Below are 19,285 nucleotides of genomic sequence, written 5' to 3' on the forward strand. Positions count from 1 at the left end.
GACATGGGCTTGTGGCAGATATACTGAAGTGTGAGGCCACTGTAGGACCCTGAATCAGAAGACACACCTGCATGCTGGGTGTCCTAGCCCCTGGGAGACTGAGGCAGGAGAATAGTGCCTTCTACGCCAACCTGGGCTACACAGGGAGACTTTGTTTAAAAAATAATAAAAGCACTCTTCTTGGATAAACAAAGAAGAAACCTTAAGTGTAGAAACTCTTTGTAAATGTTATTGTATGTTGAAAGCAGTGTTATTGCTATTTACTCTTTTTCTTGCTTGCTGCTCTTTGTTTCCATTCCCTCCCTCCCTCCTTCCTTCCTCCATTCTCCCTCGGTCCTTCCCTCCCTTCTTTCTCCATCCATCCTCCCTTGGTCCTCCCCTCCTTCCTTCATCCATCCTCCCTCGTTCCTTCCCTCCTTCCTTCCTTCATCCATCCTCCCTCAGTCCTTCCTTCCTTCATCCATCCTCCCTCGCTCCTTCCCTCCTTCCTTCCTTCATCCATCCTCCCTCAGTCCTTCCTTCCTTCATCCATCCTCCCTCGCTCCTTCCCTCCTTCCTTCCTTCATCCATCCTCCCTCAGTCCTTCCCTCCTTCCTTCATCCATCCTCCCTCGGTCCTTCCTTCCTTCCTCCATCCATCCTCCCTCGGTCCTTCCTTCCTTCCTTCCTTCCTTCCTCCATCCATCGTCCCTCAATCCTCCCCTTCTTCCTTCCTATCCCCCCTCAGTCCATTCGTCCTTCCTTCTTTTCCACCCTTTTCCCCCTCCCTCTCTCCTCCTGTACCCCTTCCTCTCTTGCTTCCTTCCTGCTCTTGTATTTTTTTTTTAATGAAGAACTGGTGGTATTGAGGTATTCACAGCCATGCTCGAAATAATCCAATGTTGAGACCACTGGACCCTCAGCAGTCATGTGTGCACTCTGTTTGAGTCCACGTTAGTGTGCATAACTTAGTGGCCATGCGTGTGTACACTACCTGGATGGCACTGGCAGATTCTCCCGTTAAGAACCTCCACCTGGCCCCTCCACAGCGCTTTTGCTGTTCGTTCCTTTGTTCATTCAATCAACTCACAAGGATTAGGCCACGTGGAATAGCTGCTCCTCTGATCACTGGAAGCATCAGTGGGTGTAACAGGACCCTGGCGTATGAGGTCATTACAGTCCCACAGGGAGGGACTGGCAGCAATGAGCAACTGTGTAGTATGTTATCATGCCTGCGCACAAAATAACTAAATAACTATTTTCCCTGTTACGTTAGCTTGCTAAGACTGCCATAACAGAATGCTACAAACTAGGTGTCTTACACAGCAGAAATTTGCTTTCTCACAGTTCCAGGGGCTTACAGTCCAAAATCAGGAGGTGGGCATATTGACTGTCTTCTGAGGACTCTCCCCTATGTGGATGTATCTCAAGATGCCTTTCTCTCTGTGTGTGGGCACCCCAGTGTCTCTTCCACTTTATGAAGCCCTCAGTCCCAGTGGATTAGAGCTCCATTCTTATGACTTGACTTAACCTTAGTTATCCCTTTAAAGGTCCTCTCCCAAACATTTACCCAAGGAGTTAGGCCTTTTGTATATGTCAGGGGTAGGGTTCACAGTTCCACTCCTGGGGAAACACTTTCCCAAGAAAGTATTAGATCTGTTTACAGATACAAGAAAACTTTTCCTCTCCATAGATACACCAGAGAAAATAGGATTCCCACGGCTCCAGCACAGCAGGCTACAGCTCAGACCTCTTGTGAATACAAGCTTTCATCCCATAGACCGTAAATCCTCAACACGATGCATCTTGTCCTCCATTAGTCCTGTGGACACCAGGGACCCGACCACCTGCATGAACTAACTGCTCATGGCCATGGTCACTGTGGACTGCCCATAGCTTCTTTCCTCCTTTGGTCCTGGGAAAATGGCTACAAAGATGGTAGAGGGGTGGACCAGGCTATTAATGGCTCTCTGTCCAACAGCTGGCCTGTTCTTGTCTTCCATCAGGACAGATGTAGAGCCAGGCTCTCTTCTTTGTCTCTTTCTTACTGTTCAGCTCCCGCTGCATCTTGAGAGCCCCATGGGGCATCTGTGCTGTTCCTTGAGCTTCAATATTGTGTCACCATAGAAATTCCCCAGTATCCACCTTTTGGATCCCATAAGAAGAACAGTGTGTGTGCCGAGAAAGACTCTGGCTGCAGGAAGAGCTTAAGTGACACCATCTGTACCTTCTGAGAGAAACCTCGGGTGGCCCTAGTGGAAAGCTGTCTCAAGTAGTGACCTAGAGGCCCAGGGAATGGGTGCTCTGGCATGAGAGGCAGTCAGGCCTCTAGGTAGGGGGATAGGGTAGTGTTCATGGATGCTGGGTGTGCCCGTGGGAGTCATTCAAGAACCGGACAGAATGAGTTAGGGAAAGCCAAGGTTGGATGGAGGGAGTGGGTCCATGCCTTCCAGTTCATTCGGTCACTCAGTAAACACTGCCAAATGCCAGCTCTGTTCCAAGTGCAGGGGCTAGAACAACGAACGAAATATAGCTCGGTATCTCACTGAAGCTGACATTTTAGTAGAAAAAGAAACTGGTAGCTGTTTGTTAGATGTATCATAATCATGCCCCACAGTTCCTCTGGCCATTATCCATGCGTGTGCTCATTCAATCCTCAGGATGCCAGTCCTACAGGGTTGTCCTGTTAGCAGCCACCTTTTCCAGACATGCCTATAACCCAGCATTTCTGAGCAGAGATGGAGGATCCTGGGATTGTGGTTAGCTAGCCTGGCAGAAAGAGCGGGCTCTCAGTTGAGTGAAACACCTTGTCTTGTAATAAGGCAGAGAGGGATAGAGGTGAATACCCAATATTGACCGGTGGTCCTTCACATGTATGCATATCTACCTCTCTCTCTCTCTCTCTCTCTCTCTCTCTCTCTCTCTCTCTCTCTCCCTCTCTCTCTCACACACACACACACACACACACACACACACGACTGGAGAGGACTTTTGCAGGAAATCTGTGAATGCTTGGGAAAGGCTCATTGTCAAATGCTCCCGTTGTTCTGAGCCACATTTGCCCTGCTCACAAAGGAAGATCATGCTCTGAGTTCACACAGAGGGGCTGGTGTTAGCACAGAGAAAACGGCTGAGCAAGTGAATAGAGTCGTCTGGACAGGAAGCATTTTCCAGAGCAGAGCGCGTTCTTTCATAGGACAGCAGCATACACGCGTCCAAAAACCAGAAGCAACATGGTTTTGTTTTGTTTTCTATTTTAAAGCAAACCCGGTGTCAAAAATAAATGCTCACTGTCCATGCCATCGGCAGAACAGTAGCTCGTTTTTCACGGAGCCGAGATCCCAGTGTCTGAATAACTCGGTTTTCTTTCCTTCCTGATATCTTCCTGGTGTTATGAAGTTGCCTGTGAATCTTCCCTCTGGCTGTCATTTAGTTTGTGGTGAGAAAAAAACAAAGTGTATAATTGTTCTCAGTGTAATTTTAAAATGCTTCTTTAATGACAGCCTTTAGGCTTTTCAATTTAGACTTTTCTCATGAGAACTGAAACATGGAACCAAGCTCCCAAATCAAGATTTTGTGTAGACAAAGAAGTCAGTCAATGGTGCTTCCGAAAATTTTTTGATGGTATTCTGATAATTGGAATTTTATTGGCCCAGTGGGGAAACTTAATTTTAATAATATAGTAAGAAAATGCAATATGAAGTAGTAATGAGCTCAATAATGATTCTGTTCTTGAAATTAAATGAGGAACAATAACATCTTTAAATTAGGCTTTTTTAAAGATTTGTTTATTACATATACAGTATTCTGCCTTGCAGAATAACATACTGCCAATAGAGGGCACCAGATCTCATTATGGATGATTTCAAGCCACCATGTGGTTGCTGGGAATTGAACTCAGGACCTCTGGAAGAGCAGCCAGTGCCCTTAACCTCTGAGCCATCTCTCCAGCCCCAGATTAGGCTTTCTTTACAGAAGCAGTGTGCCGAGCTCAAAGTAAGAATAAATAAACAAACAAATAAATAAAATGTCTTTGAAGGAGAGATCTATTTAAATGTATAAAAATTACCTTTTTATAACTGATCACTCAGCGGTTGTTAAGGAATGGCTCCAATGGGGTATCTGAGACTGGACTGTTTTATGACGAGGAGCTGACTTTAAAGGAAGGGGAAGGACGAAGGACATGCTGTGATAGTCACACACAGCCATGAGAGAAGTAACCCCTTAGTACCTGGCTGAGCCTGGCAGAGAGGAACCTTGACCATTCAAGCTCCAATGGTTCCATCTTTTCTCCTCCTTGGCTGCTGCTGACCTTTTGGTATGCATCTCTTTCCCTGCCTATTGTCATTCTCAGCTCCCTTGGGTGCACTGGACACCCTCTTTTATGACCTTTCTGTGGGCAGACTTGGAGACCAAGATTCTCCTGCTCAGGGCCTCTCTCTCGCTCTCGTTTCCAATTAACGTTTCTGAGAACAAGAGTCGTGCTGCCTCGGCTTAGCTCCGTTTGGGCAAAGCATTGCCTAGCCGACTGTGTCCTGGCTGCCGAGCACTGTGAAGGCTAAGTGCTGTTTCTCCAAAGGCTGGTTAGTTCTGGCAGCAGTGATGGCTACCGACAGGAGCCACGGGGATCAAAACATGCCCCCTTTTCGTTAGCAGGAGGCCTTTTCGGGGCTCAGTTCTTCCGAGAGAAGACGATGAGAATGGGAAGCTCCTGGCTGACGTGTTCGGCCCAGAGTAATTGAGGCCTTATGGGTTTCATTTCCAGGGTGCTGAAGAGCCTAAACTCAAATGGGAACACATCACGACCCTCATCGCGAGCCTCAGAGAGTTTGTGAGGTCCACTGACCGAAAAATCATAGCCACTACACTGTCAAAGCTGAAACTGGAGCTGGACTTCGACAGCCACGGCATCAACCAGGTGCAGGTGGTCCTCTTCGGCTTCCAGGATGCGGTAAGTGCGGCAGTGTGCCCTTGGCTCTCGTGAGCACAGGATACAATTGCAATTCTGTTCCCTTCACTCCTTCAGTCAGTTCCATTCTCTTTGGATGACAGATGTGAGACAATTATTGGGTTCCTCCAAAGATAAGAGACCCAACAGCTTAACCTACATGGAGAACAGCAAGATTTACAAACACTCCCATGGCTGGTTTCTCCTAAGCATCCTGTGGTGGCTGGCTGGCTTGCTGTTTATTTTGGAGGCCTTAGAAGCACGGTGCACATAATGCCGTACAAGAAATGCCATCTAGTGGCCATTGAGGAGAATGCACTATGCCCGGGAATGCTCTCTGCTCAATAGGGGATCCCTCTGCCAGCCATGGTTTTTCTCCAGTTTCCATATAGAACTGTTTGATAAGTGTTCACTATGTTCTAGCCAGGAATATAATTCAGAGTACGGACAGATGACGAGCGAAAATTAACCCACAGGATTAATTCATGAGAGAGGCCACCGATGCTATGCAACACAAAATAGAAGCTCTTACTGTATTATCGCTCCGATATGTAGATGGTTTCTTGACATTTGTATCTGAAGTAACAAATGACCCTTCATTCAAAACTAAGTTCTCGCCCTTCAACAGCCGCTGGTGTTCTGAGTGGAAACTGCCTGGCCTCCCTGCTATGTGAGGAGCAGGAGCAAGGGCCCTGACTGGACTGCAGACCTGAGAACGGGAGCAGCCAGCAAAGCCCAGCACTAACATTAAATGCTGAGATGTTCACACTGCCTCTGTGGAAACCCTGCCATCTGCAGTGGAGTGAGATGCTATAGCTAATTTGTGCTTGTCCGCACATTGGCTTCCGGGCAAGGGGTTGGAAAGCAAACTGGCTGCAGGATTCAGAGTGAGAGCTATTTAGCTGTGATCCTGGGCCGTGGGCCCAGGTCAGACACAGACATGCAACTCCCTCGCTCCTGGTCTACTCTCTGCCCGTCCAGTGTTCTCCGTGGGCAGTGTGCTGTGGAATGAGGCATTGGGCAATACGCTGTATAGTGAAGAGCTGGGTGGGACGGGGCACAGCTATAAAAGATCAGCTCTTGAGAGAAATAGTTCGGTCTCCTAAAGGATACACCGGTTAGTTATATAAGCAGGTCAATCCACTTAAGAAATGGAAGCGTTTCAAAGTCAGTCCAAAAGAATTTCCTGGAACAAATGAGGTCCAAGAAATAGCTCATTTCCTTGGGAAGCAACTGCGACAAAGAAGTCCTCAAACGGACTCTCTCCTAAGTGGAAGGATTTTGATGAGACTGGACCAAGGGAAAGACTGAGTGACTGTTCTTCCAGCTCTTGGCATAAGTTCACAGCTCAGCCACCATTTCCCAGCTTCCACTGGGATCTTTAAACATAGCCCTGTTCCTGCAGTTGCCACTGTGAATACTACTGCAGATGTAGTAGAATCCATCGAAATGCTACGAGAAAAGTTTGTCCTTAGAAAGTCAATGCACACAGTATTGTACTAACAAAGGGATTGTGTAGTCTGGGAAAAAAAAAAGGAATTCTGATACAGGTTGTAACATGGATGAATCTTAAAGAATGTCATGCTGCCGGGCGGTGGTGGTGCACGCCTGTAATCCCAACACTCCAATGGCAGAGGCAGGGCAATCTCCGTGAGTTCAAGGCTGGCCTGGCCTACAGAGAGAGTTTCAGGACAACTAGGTCTACACACAGAGCAATCCTGTCTGAAAACAAACAAACAAACAAACAAAAAGAATGACCTCTAAGCTAAACAATCCGGTTACAAAAGGCCGAATACTTGGATGTCAGTAAGGTACCTAAAGCAGTGAGACCGCGGAGACAGAAGCAGGTCAGGTGTGCAGAGACTGTTGGATAAGAGTGAAAACTTAATCAAAGTGAGTACCGAGTTCCAGTCGTGTAAGATGAAGGGCTCTAAAGATAGACAGTGAGGACATCAGTACAATAGAGTGTGGGTGTCTAGTGCCTCGGAGGGTCAAAATCATGAATTTTATATTGCTAAAACTCATCGGACTAAATAAACGTGATTAATATTGGAAAATTTATATCGTGTGTATTTCACGATAGTTTTCAAAAAGGACAGAAAGGTCAGGTGTGTGTCTATGTTAGTGTCTGTTGATATGGGTGAAACTTTGCAATCATTGTAAAACGTTATCCTTACAACAAAGATTATTTTGTGTGACTGGGATTTCTAGGATATTCGAGCAGATTATTCCCCTGTATAGAGAGGCATCAGCAACAGTGGGGGTGAGACGGGAAGAAGACCAAGGTTGTGGTAAGGCATAGGTAATACACAAATGCTAATGTCTGCCCTCATCCCTTGATTTCCCCAAGTCGTGAATGCGCTTAAGCATTTGACTGTGTTAAGGGGCAGTCATAGTATTGCAGGGTAGAGTTTATCTTTATTGAAAACCCTCGAATTCTCCCTACTTTCATGCCTTCCACCCCAGCCTGAGTACCGAACATTCAGCATGCTCATTTCACCAGAGGCCTTCCCACTTAAATACCGTACTGGCCTGAATGAAATGTGACCATCAAGGTCCAGTAGCCCAGGTTGGCCTCAAACTCATGAGCCTGCCTCCCCCTCAGCCCCCTAAGCATTGGGGTTGCAGGTGGGTACCAGCACACCTAACTTTCGATTTTAGTTTGAAGTGGCAATGTTTGTTTCCTGGTGACATGGAGAAATTATTTATAATTCAAGGTGACGACGGCTCTTAGTTGTTTCGGTCGACAGACGTTCACCCAAGTGCTTAGATCAGCTGGGGTCTTTGCTATTAGAATATTAATGTAGACGAGGGCTGGTGAGATGGGTGAAGATGCTTACCCCTTTGCCTGATGAGCTGAATTCAATACTGGGAACCTACACGGTAGGAGGAGAGAACTGGCTCCCACAGGGTGCCCTCTGATTTCACATGCATGCCACAGCACGCGCGCGCGCGCACACACACACACACACACACACACACACACACACACGCAGGGCAGAGGGAGAGAATAATAATAATAAATAATTTTAAAAATTAAAGTAGGCTAAAGGTCACTTTTTTTCAGGTCAATAAAGTTCTCCGGAATCATAACATCAAGCCACACTGGATGTTCGCCTTGGACAGCATCATCCGGAAGGCTGTGCAAACAGCTATTACCACTCTGGTTCCAGGTCAGAAACTGCTAATGGCTATGTAAATAATTAGTACTTGCATATGTTAGGTGGCTCTTCCCCTGTCATTTCGTTTCTGTTGTTTCTTTAGTGTTCTTTTAATAGAATTTTTATTTTATGTGCATTGTCGTTTTGCATATATATGTCTGTGTGAGGGTGTCAGATCTTGGAGTTATAGACAGTTGCGAAATGCCACATGGGTGCTGGGAATCGAACCCAGGTCCTCTGGAAGAGTAATCAGTGCTTTTAACCACTGAGCCATCTCTCCAGCCCCATTTCTTTAGTGTATTTAAGAGCACTGGTTGCCTTTTAAAAGAATGATCTCCAAGTCACCGTCTTACTTTCTTTTGCTGTGGTAAAGACACCATGGCCAAGGTGATTGACAGAAAAAGGGTTTAGCTGAGCTGCTGAGCTTTAGGCTCCGGATGCAAGGGGCCATCACATCGTGGGGGAGGCATGTCCGATGGAAGCAACAAGCCCAGAGCTCACTTCCTGAACCACAAGCATGAAGCCAGCCAATACGTCAAACTAGGAGTGGCTCAAGACTTTGAACTCTCAAAGCCTGCTCCCAGTGGCACACCTCCTCCAGCAAGGTTACCACACCTCCTAAGCCTTCCCAAATAATGTCACCAGTTAGAGACTAGGTACTCAAATACATGAGCTTTGGGGTGGCAGGGGGCATTCTCATCCAAACTAGCATAGTCACCAAATAACACGTCTCTAGCACATCCGGTATCCACGGTGATATACTGAGCAAAACATCCAGTGTGAGGCTGGGAGATTTGCTTTGAGCAGCGTTCTTGGCCCTGAAGAAAAACTAAAGACTCTAAGATGCCCGGGATAGTTATGAATTTCAGTGGATAGACACCTGAGCACACAGACATGTTTGTCGTCTCCTGAAGCGGTGATTCTCAAGTCTTTCAATGCATTCAGCAAAAATCACAGCTCTCAAGCCCATATCAGACCAGATCGGCAACAGTCTTCTACAGTTGTGTCCCAGGAATTGGATTTTTTTAAAAAGAAAATTAAGAATAAAATGTTTTAGATAAATTGCAAAAATTGAGAGAAAGGTGCAGTTCCCATATGCTCTGACACACACATCGCCTCTCCCAGGATCAGCATTCTCGACCTGAGAGGCTCATTTGTTAGGACTGATGAGCTTGTACTAGCACATCGTATCATAGTCCCCTGGGCTCTTTATATAGGAAGACTTCTAGATCTGTGTCATTAGTGGGTTTGGTTGACTACAGTGATGTCTGCCCACTATTAGGTTATTATAGAGAATATTTCTCTGGCTCTGAGAAGATCCTCTATGCGCTAGTTATAGAAATCATTGGCCTGAACATACCCCCGCTGTCTTGGCAGTGAAACACATAAGGCATAAATGTTTATAAAGTCAGCGAGGAGTGTCTTCCTTCTCTGAGGCAAACCTCTGAAGTAACTGCACAGTTTATTCAGTAATAAAAACTTTTTAAGTCGAATGTTTTATACTTGTGTTCTAAAGGTAGGAGGGAGAAACTTCAAAGGATCAATACGAAATATTTTAGGTCACCAATTTTAAAGTCATGTGAATCCTTCTCAGTTCCAAAGATACTTGGTTCGCAAGTGTGGGGGGAACATCCTCACTGCCTCTGCTTCCAAAGTCTGTCTGCTGAGAGGCAGGCCCTAAGTTGTGGTTTCTGAAAACCATCCGTTATCACACTGCTCCTCAACCTTCCTAACGCTGCGACCCTTTAACATAGCTCCTCCTGTGCTGGTGACACCCCCAACCAGAAGATTGTTTTCATTGCCACTTCCTAACTGTAGTTTTGCTACTGTTATGAATCATAATGCAAATACTTTTGGAGACAGCAGTTTGGCAGAGGGGTCTTGACCCACAGATTGAGAGCCGCCGCACTAACCGATGGAATTTGAGGTCCTGCTGAAGTGGGAGGAGAAATATAAAATGACCTTGAGATACCCGGTGGTGACAGGAAGTAAGGAAGACTCTGCAAGGTCAGGGGTTACTGGAAGAGCACTAGGTCCACCTTAAAGAAATTCCCACTAGTCAAAAAAAAAAAAAAAAAAGAAATTCCCACTAGTCTATGCTGGGATGATTAAACAACAAAGTGAAATGAAATAAAAATAGTATTGGGTTTCTGTATTGGTAGTTTTTCTGTCATTATAACAAATCCCTAAAGTTTATAAGAGAAAAAGTTTCTTTGGGCCAATTTGTTTGGGCTTGTGGTGACACACTGTAGCGCAGGCATTGGGCAGAACTAAGCCTTTTGATCTCATGGCTGGAAAGCGCAAGAGATGCCAAGCAAGAGATTGGGTTCCACGACCCACAGTGACATAAACCCCGCAATGACCACAGCTTCTAAAGGTTCCTCCACCTCCCAGCGATGCCATACTAAGGACAGCCCTTACTACCTGGACCTCTGGAGGATGCTTAAGATCTAAACTCTAGCAAACCTAACAGGACAAAAACCTGTGGTCCAGGATGAGATAATAACTGACTAGGTAAATAAATACATGGCAGAGTCGGAGGGCGTGAAGGAAGTAGGAAGGCCACCGCTATGCCAGCACTAACAGACATAATTATTGCAGGCAAGGACCATGAATGACTGCTAAAATTAGTAGGAAAACAGTGATGAGATGCAGGATAGTGGGCTATTTCCTAATCTCTCATTGCAAGGTATTTACTAGATACAGAGGGAAAACAGTAATTGTGGTGGCGGAGCCCGCAGACTTCCCCAATCAATAAAAACATAGTAGTAACAAGACCCATGGACCATGCACCTCTTGCTATGAGGGCCACAAGAAGGGCAAAGCATCGGGGCTGTGATTTTTTTTTTTTTCAAAGATGCAGTCTCAACTTGATCATGGCAGCTTATAAGTGTACCTAAAATAAAGGACATTCTATAAATATCTCAATAGCTGTCCTCAAAAGTGGGAAGTTCTTAGGAGGCTAAGACAAGAGGATCGTGAGTTCAGGGCCAACCTGGGCTACCAGAGACTCTGCCTGAGCGAAACTAAGACAAAGAGAGAAAGAAAAAAGTTGAAGGTCATGAGAGTTAGCACAGAAATACCAGTCACAGATTGGAGGAGACCAGGAAAGTGGGCACTGCAGTGAAGGAACACTGTCAGGAAAGGGACAGGCTCACCAGGAAAGCTGGTGGCAGTGTCAGGGTGTGCGGCTGTGCAAGCCAGTCATCCCAGCACACGGGAGGCCGAGGCAGGATAGTGGACGCGGTAAAGACACTGAGATCCTGTTGTTTTTTTTTTTAAAGTGAAGGGAAGGAAGGAAGGTACAGCAGGAGAAAAAGAGAGTGAGGGGCTTCATAGTGTCTGTTAATTTCCTGGTTCAGACAGCAGGTCTGAAGTCACATGAGATGTTACAGTGAGGGCGAGCTCCCCACTGGTACAAGCAACACTCTGTGTATCATGTAATGACCCCGTTACTGTAAAATGGTTTCAGAATAAAAGTTTTAAAAGTGCATAGACTCCCTGTCCCCAAATGATCGCCCAGGACAGAATGCAGTTGGAACCCCTTGGGAGTTCTTTTCTCAGGCCGATCATTGGGAACACTGAGTATTTCTTGTTACTTCTCAAGTGCAGTGGTGCCCAGACAGAGAACTGTTGAGCATAGACACCAGGATGGCTTTGGAAAGCTGAAGAAAACTGATAAGACAGGCGCATATTATTTCTGGCATTAGGAATGATCTTTAGGGCTGCTCCAGTTCCCCCTGGAAGAGCTCTGAACCAGTGCACAGAAACCCACCTTCCCTTGAAAGGGCAGCTTGGGTAGACTGCATGGGAACCGATGCATCTTAATGCATGACTCAGTCGATCTTATTTGTTCATACTGTATTTTGCCACGTAGAGCTGAGGCCACATTTTAGCCTCGCATCCGAAAGCGACACAGCCGATCCGGAAGACTTGGATGTCGAAGATGAACACGAGGAACCCCCTTTGAATCCAGCTGTCCGGAGACCTCAGGCCCAGGCCGTCATTGAGGATGCTGTGGCCACCTCGGGGGTCAGCACGCTCAGCTCCACTGTATCCCATGATTCCCAGAGCGCTCACCGGTCTCTGAATGTGCAGCTTGGAAGGATGAAAATAGAAACTAATAGGTAATGGGGGGACATGGGTTGGTTGCCTTTTTTCTTATTTCTATAAAAGTGAATAATTTGAGTCTACTTCAGAAGTCCGGCCCACAGAACACACATGATGACTCCGTCATCACCCCATCCTAGAAAGATAACTGCTTTTCTTTTATAAAGCAAGAGGTGTTGATGTTAGCTCTCATAAAATCATACTATCTGCCTCCAGCAAGGGCGAGCACTCGTCTGCTTGCTGCTCTGCCTCGCGTGCACTGGGATTTACAGAAAAACTGAGTTGTGATCTCGTGAACCCTTTGGAAACAGCCTCGGGACAGCCTGTTCCTTCCAGTAGACAGGGGAGAGAGAACAGAGAGTGCCCATCATGTCCAGTTCTTTTAGGAAAAGATCTTGTGCTCATAGGATAAAACTCAGCCATGCATCCCGAAGCTTGAAGGTACCTGGCCACATCGGTGACTATCTGTACACGGTGTGTTGTGATCTGTGTGGGGTTTGTCACTGAGGATTTGCTGAGTGTTTGGTAGCATAGAACCCACGCCATCCAATTATCAAATTAGCAGTAAGTACTGCCTGTTTCTTGCAAATGTTGGCGCGGTTCAAAGTCCAAGTCCTTATGATTTATAGCTTCCTGTGCCAGCCCCTGCTGACATGTGGGAAGCTCACTTTATGGCTCTGGGTCTATAATGAGAACTTTTAGTGACTCAATAAAAGGTGTTCAAATATTTAGAAACCTTCGCTTGATGGGCTAGTTGTTCACCAGGGTAAGGAAAGGTAACTCACTTCTTATTGTAAGCTTTTAAAAGTTAGGCTTCAATATGAAGCCTACTTTTTTTATGCATCCCTACTTACCTTTGAGGGTTTTCATGGGGAAACGTTTTAGAATTTGGTGGCATCGGCTCTGATGTTCATATGCTAGCTTTGTCATCTGTTTCCAGCTCTGCCTTGTTCCTCCTTTCTCCCATCCATTGTGGTGGCTGCTCACTTGGTCACCTCCCTTTGCCCTGCCAGTCAATCCTGACCGGAGCTGGTTCTGGAACCCCTGTTCTGGTCTCTGGGGGAGGAGAGGTTCCCCGATTACTATGCTTCTCCAGCCCTGCCCATCCATGGTTTCTGGTCAGAACGAATCTGCAGGACAGCTATTCTGTTTACCAGAGAGCCGTTCTGTCTGCTTGTCTGCCTCCAAAACCTATCTGCCCACCATGGCTATGCTGGGACAGGACCTGCCTCTTTAAACACGTCCCAGAAGTGTATATAGCTCTCCCTTCTCTCCTGTTCCTGTTTGCTTTGCCTGGTGCTCACCATCTGACCCTGTCTTCTGTCTACCATGTTTATGACATCTACAGTTCCCAGAAGTCATGGTCTCCCTGCTGTTTTCGTCACATCTTCATGTGTCTTCCCTGAGGTCCTTTTGCTTCCACCTGAAGCTTTGCTTCTGAAAACCTGGCCACCTCTATCGAGAAGGACATGTGTGTTTGTGATTTACATTACTACATAGCTACCTTTTGTAATGATCTACACATTTGTGTGTTTTCTCTATATGCTGACAGCTGATTCTGTGAAATCTAAGGACCACTGACCTCTTTCCTTCCATAGTATTTCATCAGAAAAGCGATGTGAGGCACAATGTTTCCTTCACAAATAATTTGAAGAAGGGTGGATGGTTTAGTAAAAGCAGAAAAAAAAAAAAACGGCTGTTAATGTCTGTCTTAGTCCTCTTATGCTTTTAGTTGAATATTTATTATTATTTCATATTTTTTTCAATCCTTTTATACAAGGTCTCATGTAGCCCACACTGGCCTTGAACTCAGTTTGTAGCTGAAGATGCCCGTCATCTTCCTGCCCCTGTTTCCCAAGGGCAGAGATTCTAGGCTCCACCTACACTGACCTTCAGTTGACTGTTGTTATGGGGGTGTAGCTCAGTGACAGGATATTAGCCCGACATACACAAGGCCCTGGTTTCAAGCCCCACTGACCCCAACTACACACACAGGAAAGAGGATGTATTTAGGAAAGGGTAAGCTTAGGGCCTGAAGAGATGATCTGCTATGAAAACATAAGGACCCGAGTTCAGTCCCCAGCACCCACATAAAAGCTGGATACGGCAGCACATGTCTGTAATGCTAGCACTGGGGAGTTGTGGCCCGGAAGATCCTTGGGGCTTGGTGCCCAGCCAGCCTATTGAATCTGTGAGTTCTGAGTTCAGTGAAAGACCCTGATGCAGAAAACAAGATGGAGAGTAATTGAAAAAGACACATGGCATCGAATTCAGAGAGAGAAAGAGAGAGAGAGAGAGAGAGAGAGAGAGAGAGAACGCGGACACATACAAATACATACACAAAGTCTTATTTTTTATTTAGTTTATATGCACCTGGTGTTTTACCTGCATGTATGTCTGTGTGAGGGTATTAGATCCTCTGAAACTGTAATTACAGACAGTTGTGAGCTGCCACTTGGGTCCTGGGAATCGAACCCAGGTCCTCTGGAAGAGCAGCCAGTGTTCTTAACTGCAGAGCCATCTCTCCAGCCTCAACACACTTATTAGAATTGCTGGTGAAGCTATATAAGCTATACCTGGCTCCTGACTTTTGGTTCATCAGTAATTCTAAATGGCAGAAAGAAAGCAGGTAGCTTTAGTATATGTCACTTATACTTAGGTAAACCCTTAATAAAATGTTCTGAAAACTCTTTTCTTGCCACAACTCTTAAAATGAACTCAGAAGTCACTGGCTGGTTATCTGATTTCCCTGCTCTGAGGTTCTAGAATTACCCATCAGCCTGCCTCACTGCTGTGGACCCCTGAGTTAGCAAACTGGCCTCATGGCAGCTCCTTGCCATACTTTCCTGAAACAGAAAGGAAGACACCTGTCAGCCTTACCCATTATTTCCCTGCTAACTAGTATGTGGTGACGCTAAACACACGGGCTAAATCCACACTTCAGGTGAGTGGTCTTAAAGCCCGACCAGGAAGAGCTGTGGTAGCCTGGTGAGGTGTGCTTACAACATGAAGTTCTTGCTACTAGAGATGAAAAGGAGCTGCATATCCTAACTGAGTTCCAGAAAATGTCCATGTCCTTTGAGAAGACAATAGCAATATGCTGTCACCTTTCTACAGGTCTATAAATCAGCAAGGCAGACAAAGATACATTTAGATAAAAATCGCCCATTTAAAAGTTCATCCAGAGCTCGCATCCCATCCTGTCACTGTCATGGGCGCTGGTGTCGACAGAAAGTCTTTGTTTAGCCCTTTGTTTTCAGTCTCTGCTGTTTAACCCACCTAACTGTGCACAATATTTTCTCCACAGTTTCTTTGCCTATGTGTCTTCTTCGTCCCACCTCTCTCTCCAACTGTACCCTGCTTTTGCCCCACCTCTGCTCCCAATTCTCCTGTGACCCCTCTCCTTCACAAGGGCTTCATCTTTAGGTCCTCCGTGGAGTAAATCTTGGGCTTAGCACTTTATCTGTGTTGTCTCGTGGAATTCTTGCAGTAATCCTTTCTAGAAGTTTCCCATTTCCTTTTAACAAGTGAGAAAACTGGAGCCCAGAAGCATTGGGAAATGTGTCTAAGGTGAACACAGGAAGCGTGCGGCTGAGCCAGGCCACGGAGCCAGGCTTATCTCTGTTTCAGCGTGCTGCCTACACAACATGGCATGTCAACGGAAACGCACAGACGTTTGGCCGTGTGTGGTCCTGGAGTAAATCTGTCCATGGTTAGAGAGTGAAACAGAGATCGCTTGCTGAGCGCTGCCAGCTAGGCAGTAATTTGTCTTAAAAGTCTTGTTAATAATTGTGTTTCATTTTTTCTAGATTTATTTAATGCGTATGAGTGTTTTGCTCACGTGTATGTCTATGCACCACACATGTGCCTAGTGCCCTCTGAGGTCAGAGGAGGGTATTCGATTCCCTGGAACTGGAGCTTTGGATAGTTGCGAGCTGCCATGTGGGTGTTGGGAATTGAACCTGGGTCCTCTGCAAGAACAAATGCTGTTGACCGATGACTCAGCCATCTCTCCAGTCCCAACTCAGCCATCTCTCCAGACCCAATAATTAATATATTTTAAACTTGTTGGATTGTCGATCAGAATTACTCAGAGATAGTTTTCTGGAGGACCAGAACATCAGTTTCTATAGGCTGGAGTGTTTCCTCCCAGAAACACGCTGGGTACGGCCAGCAGGCCACAGGTTGGTTTTCAGTTGCGGAGGGAGCCTACCATGGTCCAAAATGAGCATCAGAATTTCTCTTTCTGATGCTCTTGGGAGTGCACCAGATCCACCTCAGGACCTGAATCTGCCAGGAGCACGGCTGGCTATTTAAGTTCTCCCAGCCTTACCCACCCCCAGAAGTGAGAGAGAAAACAGCAGCACTGACAGGATTGCCACAACAACCATTAGCCTTTCTTGAGGCCTTGTCTGGGCCAGGTATTATAATAGGCAGTCTCGCCTAAGTCCTCAAATCGTCATAGTTTAAGAAGAATGATTGCAGTGGTGACGCACGCCTTTAATCCCAGCAGAGGCAGAGGCAGGCAGAGCTCTGAATTCAAGGCCAACCTGATCTGCAGAGTGAGTTCCCCAGGACAGCCAGGGCTACACAGAGAAACCCTGTCTCAGGAAAGAAAAAGAAACGAAAAGGAAGAAGAAGAAAGATGATTACAAGTCTCCACAGACCTGCTACATGCCCGTCTACTGAGAGCTCATTACACATGCCCTCTCTGACCTCAGCCCAGAGCCACTGGCATCGAGCCTTTTATGTCTATAAAATCTCTGGGCTCGCTGTAGCCTGAGAAAGAAGCCCACGCAGACAGAATAGCTGTTACCTCCTGCTTCGTTATCCCATCAACCGGTGTGCGTCTCTCCTGCAGGTTACTCGAAGAGTTAGTGCGGAAAGAGAAAGAGTTACAAGCGCTCCTCCATCAAGCTATTGAGGAAAAAGACCAAGAAATCAAACACCTGAAGCTTAAGTCCCAGCCCATAGGTAAGCAGCAGAAAGTCCCGAATTAAATCCTATCTTAGGCATGACTGTTCAATCAGGGTGCCACAGAAGGCTGGGAAGCCAGCAGGCAGGTATATGTCACAGCTCGGTAATAGCTCCGTGACTGACCAGCGGGACAGAATTCTTTTGTAAAGATCCCCTTCTTAACTGTAGGAACTGATCATCTTCTATGAGCACAGTAAAAATGCAGGCTCATAGTTACTCTTTGGAGGATAATGTTTTATTGAGGTAAACGAGGATCTCCACTGTTTCCGCCTTTCTTCTTAAAGATTTCACAGAGTGCCAGAATAAAATAACGCTCCTTTTGTTATTTAGCATTTGCATTCAGCATATTCTAGCTTTTCCCCCCTCTGATTTGGAGGGACTTAAGTAGGATAAGCTTACAGAAAAAAAAAAAAAAAGAGCCATAGGTTGAAACATGTTTTCTGAGAACTTGTAAGTTGTATCTAGAGTTATTTGTTCGGGTATCTGGATCTGAATTAGTACAAATCATGGGGCAAAGAGCTTATAATTGTATAGTATTCTGCTAACTGTTCCTGTTAGTTGTATGAAAAATCCAAAGCACAGTTTGGGTGCACAAAGTTAATTCTCAGAAACTCGGAACTTCAGATACAAGTATGAAGAGGGTGTATCATTACAATGTTACTTCTGACTTTCCCTTTACTTCTGTTGTCATTTATACAGTCTATCTTCAATCGCTTCTATTAGTTCTTCTCTGACAGCCTGCAAATTAGCAGGACATTCCCATGAATGCTGAGTGTTCCAGATTACTTCCATGAAGCTAAAGATTCCCCCCAATTTTGGTTCTAGATATCCCTGGGTTTCCCACGCGCCGCACGAACTCTCCTGGCACAACCACCGAAGATTCTGAACTTACTGGCTGGCTGAGAGCCAATGGAGCTGACGAAGACACTATAAGTCGGGTAAGCTGTGATGTTCCACGTTTCTACATAATGATGTGTTTACTATGTCCCAGGTACCTCAGACACAGGGGACACACTGCTAAGCAAGTCAGACATAGTTCTGCCTTCCTAAGACCTAAACATTAGGAGAAAGAGGTGAATTCCGCTGATTTTTTTTTTAAAAAAAGTCTTACACCAGCAAATTCTGACACACAATTTTTAGGTGTGTGTGTGTGTGTGCTTATCTGTGTGTATATCTGTGTGTATGTGTTTATCTCTCTCTCTCTCTCTCTCTCTCTCTCTCTCTCTCTCTGTGTGTGTGTGTGTGTGTGTGTGTGTGTGTGAGAGAGAGAGAGAGAGAGAGAGAGAGAGAGAGAGAGAGAGAGAGAGAGAGGGGTTCTCCCAAAGGACAACGAATGAGTCCAAAAGAATATGAAACTATAAACTAGACCAGCTGTGTAGACGGGGACAGGGCAGACAAGGAAAGGGAGTTCGTTCTGGAGTGCAGTATGCAGTGAATAAAGACAAGAGGTAAGGCAGACAAGTGCACCATGTTGTCCATGACCTCTAAGGAGTCTACTGTTTGTGGGCTGAAAATAAGGAAGAGGAAGGAGCGCGTGGAGCTAGAACTACAGAGAAAATGTCCTTCTGCTGCTGCCACTTTTGTTAAATTTTTAATTCTTTTATAACATTATTAGTTTCCACTAGGCAGCGGCTGTTCATTTGTTCCATGAAAAAAGTACGTGCAGCTACTGTGGATTTATGTCAGAAATACTTCCTGTATAAACCATATGTCTATTACAACCTAATTCCTCTCTCACCATCGTAGCCTCAGAGTTAGCATGACAAGCATTTGACTTGAGATTATATGTATAACGCATGCATACTCACATACATACGTATGTATTAAGATATACTATTTGAAACTGAGGAGATGCCGCTGCAGTCAAGAGTGTGTACTGCTTATAGAGCACCTGGCTTTGGTTCCCAGCACCCACATCTGCTGACTCACCAGATATGATTCTAGCTCCAGGGTCTCCAATGCCGTCTTCTGCAGTTCAGCCATATCTGCACTCTGTGCACACACCGACATACAAATACATACACATACACTCTGTGCACACACCGACATACAAATACATACACATACACTCTGTGCACACACCCACATACAAATACATATACATACACACT

The 19,285-nt window shown here is 45.8% G+C and overlaps 1 protein-coding gene across 1 annotated transcript in view; it reads left to right on the forward strand.

Annotated features, from left to right (window-relative positions):
* Nucleotides 1-19,285, forward strand: part of Map3k5 (mitogen-activated protein kinase kinase kinase 5) — a 206,277-nt gene that overhangs the window by 182,289 nt on the left and 4,703 nt on the right. Inside the window, exons 24-28 of the mRNA XM_041653466.1 lie at nt 4,744-4,929; nt 7,994-8,099; nt 11,965-12,214; nt 17,059-17,171; nt 18,000-18,112. Of these exons, the coding sequence (XP_041509400.1) occupies nt 4,744-4,929; nt 7,994-8,099; nt 11,965-12,214; nt 17,059-17,171; nt 18,000-18,112 (768 nt within the window). The remainder of the gene's footprint in view (nt 1-4,743; nt 4,930-7,993; nt 8,100-11,964; nt 12,215-17,058; nt 17,172-17,999; nt 18,113-19,285) is intronic.

The sequence above is a fragment of the Microtus oregoni genome, unplaced genomic scaffold (genome assembly GCF_018167655.1).
Source record: "Microtus oregoni isolate MIOR12 unplaced genomic scaffold, Mior012 000006F_ref0000085, whole genome shotgun sequence".
NCBI lineage: Eukaryota > Metazoa > Chordata > Mammalia > Rodentia > Cricetidae > Microtus > Microtus oregoni.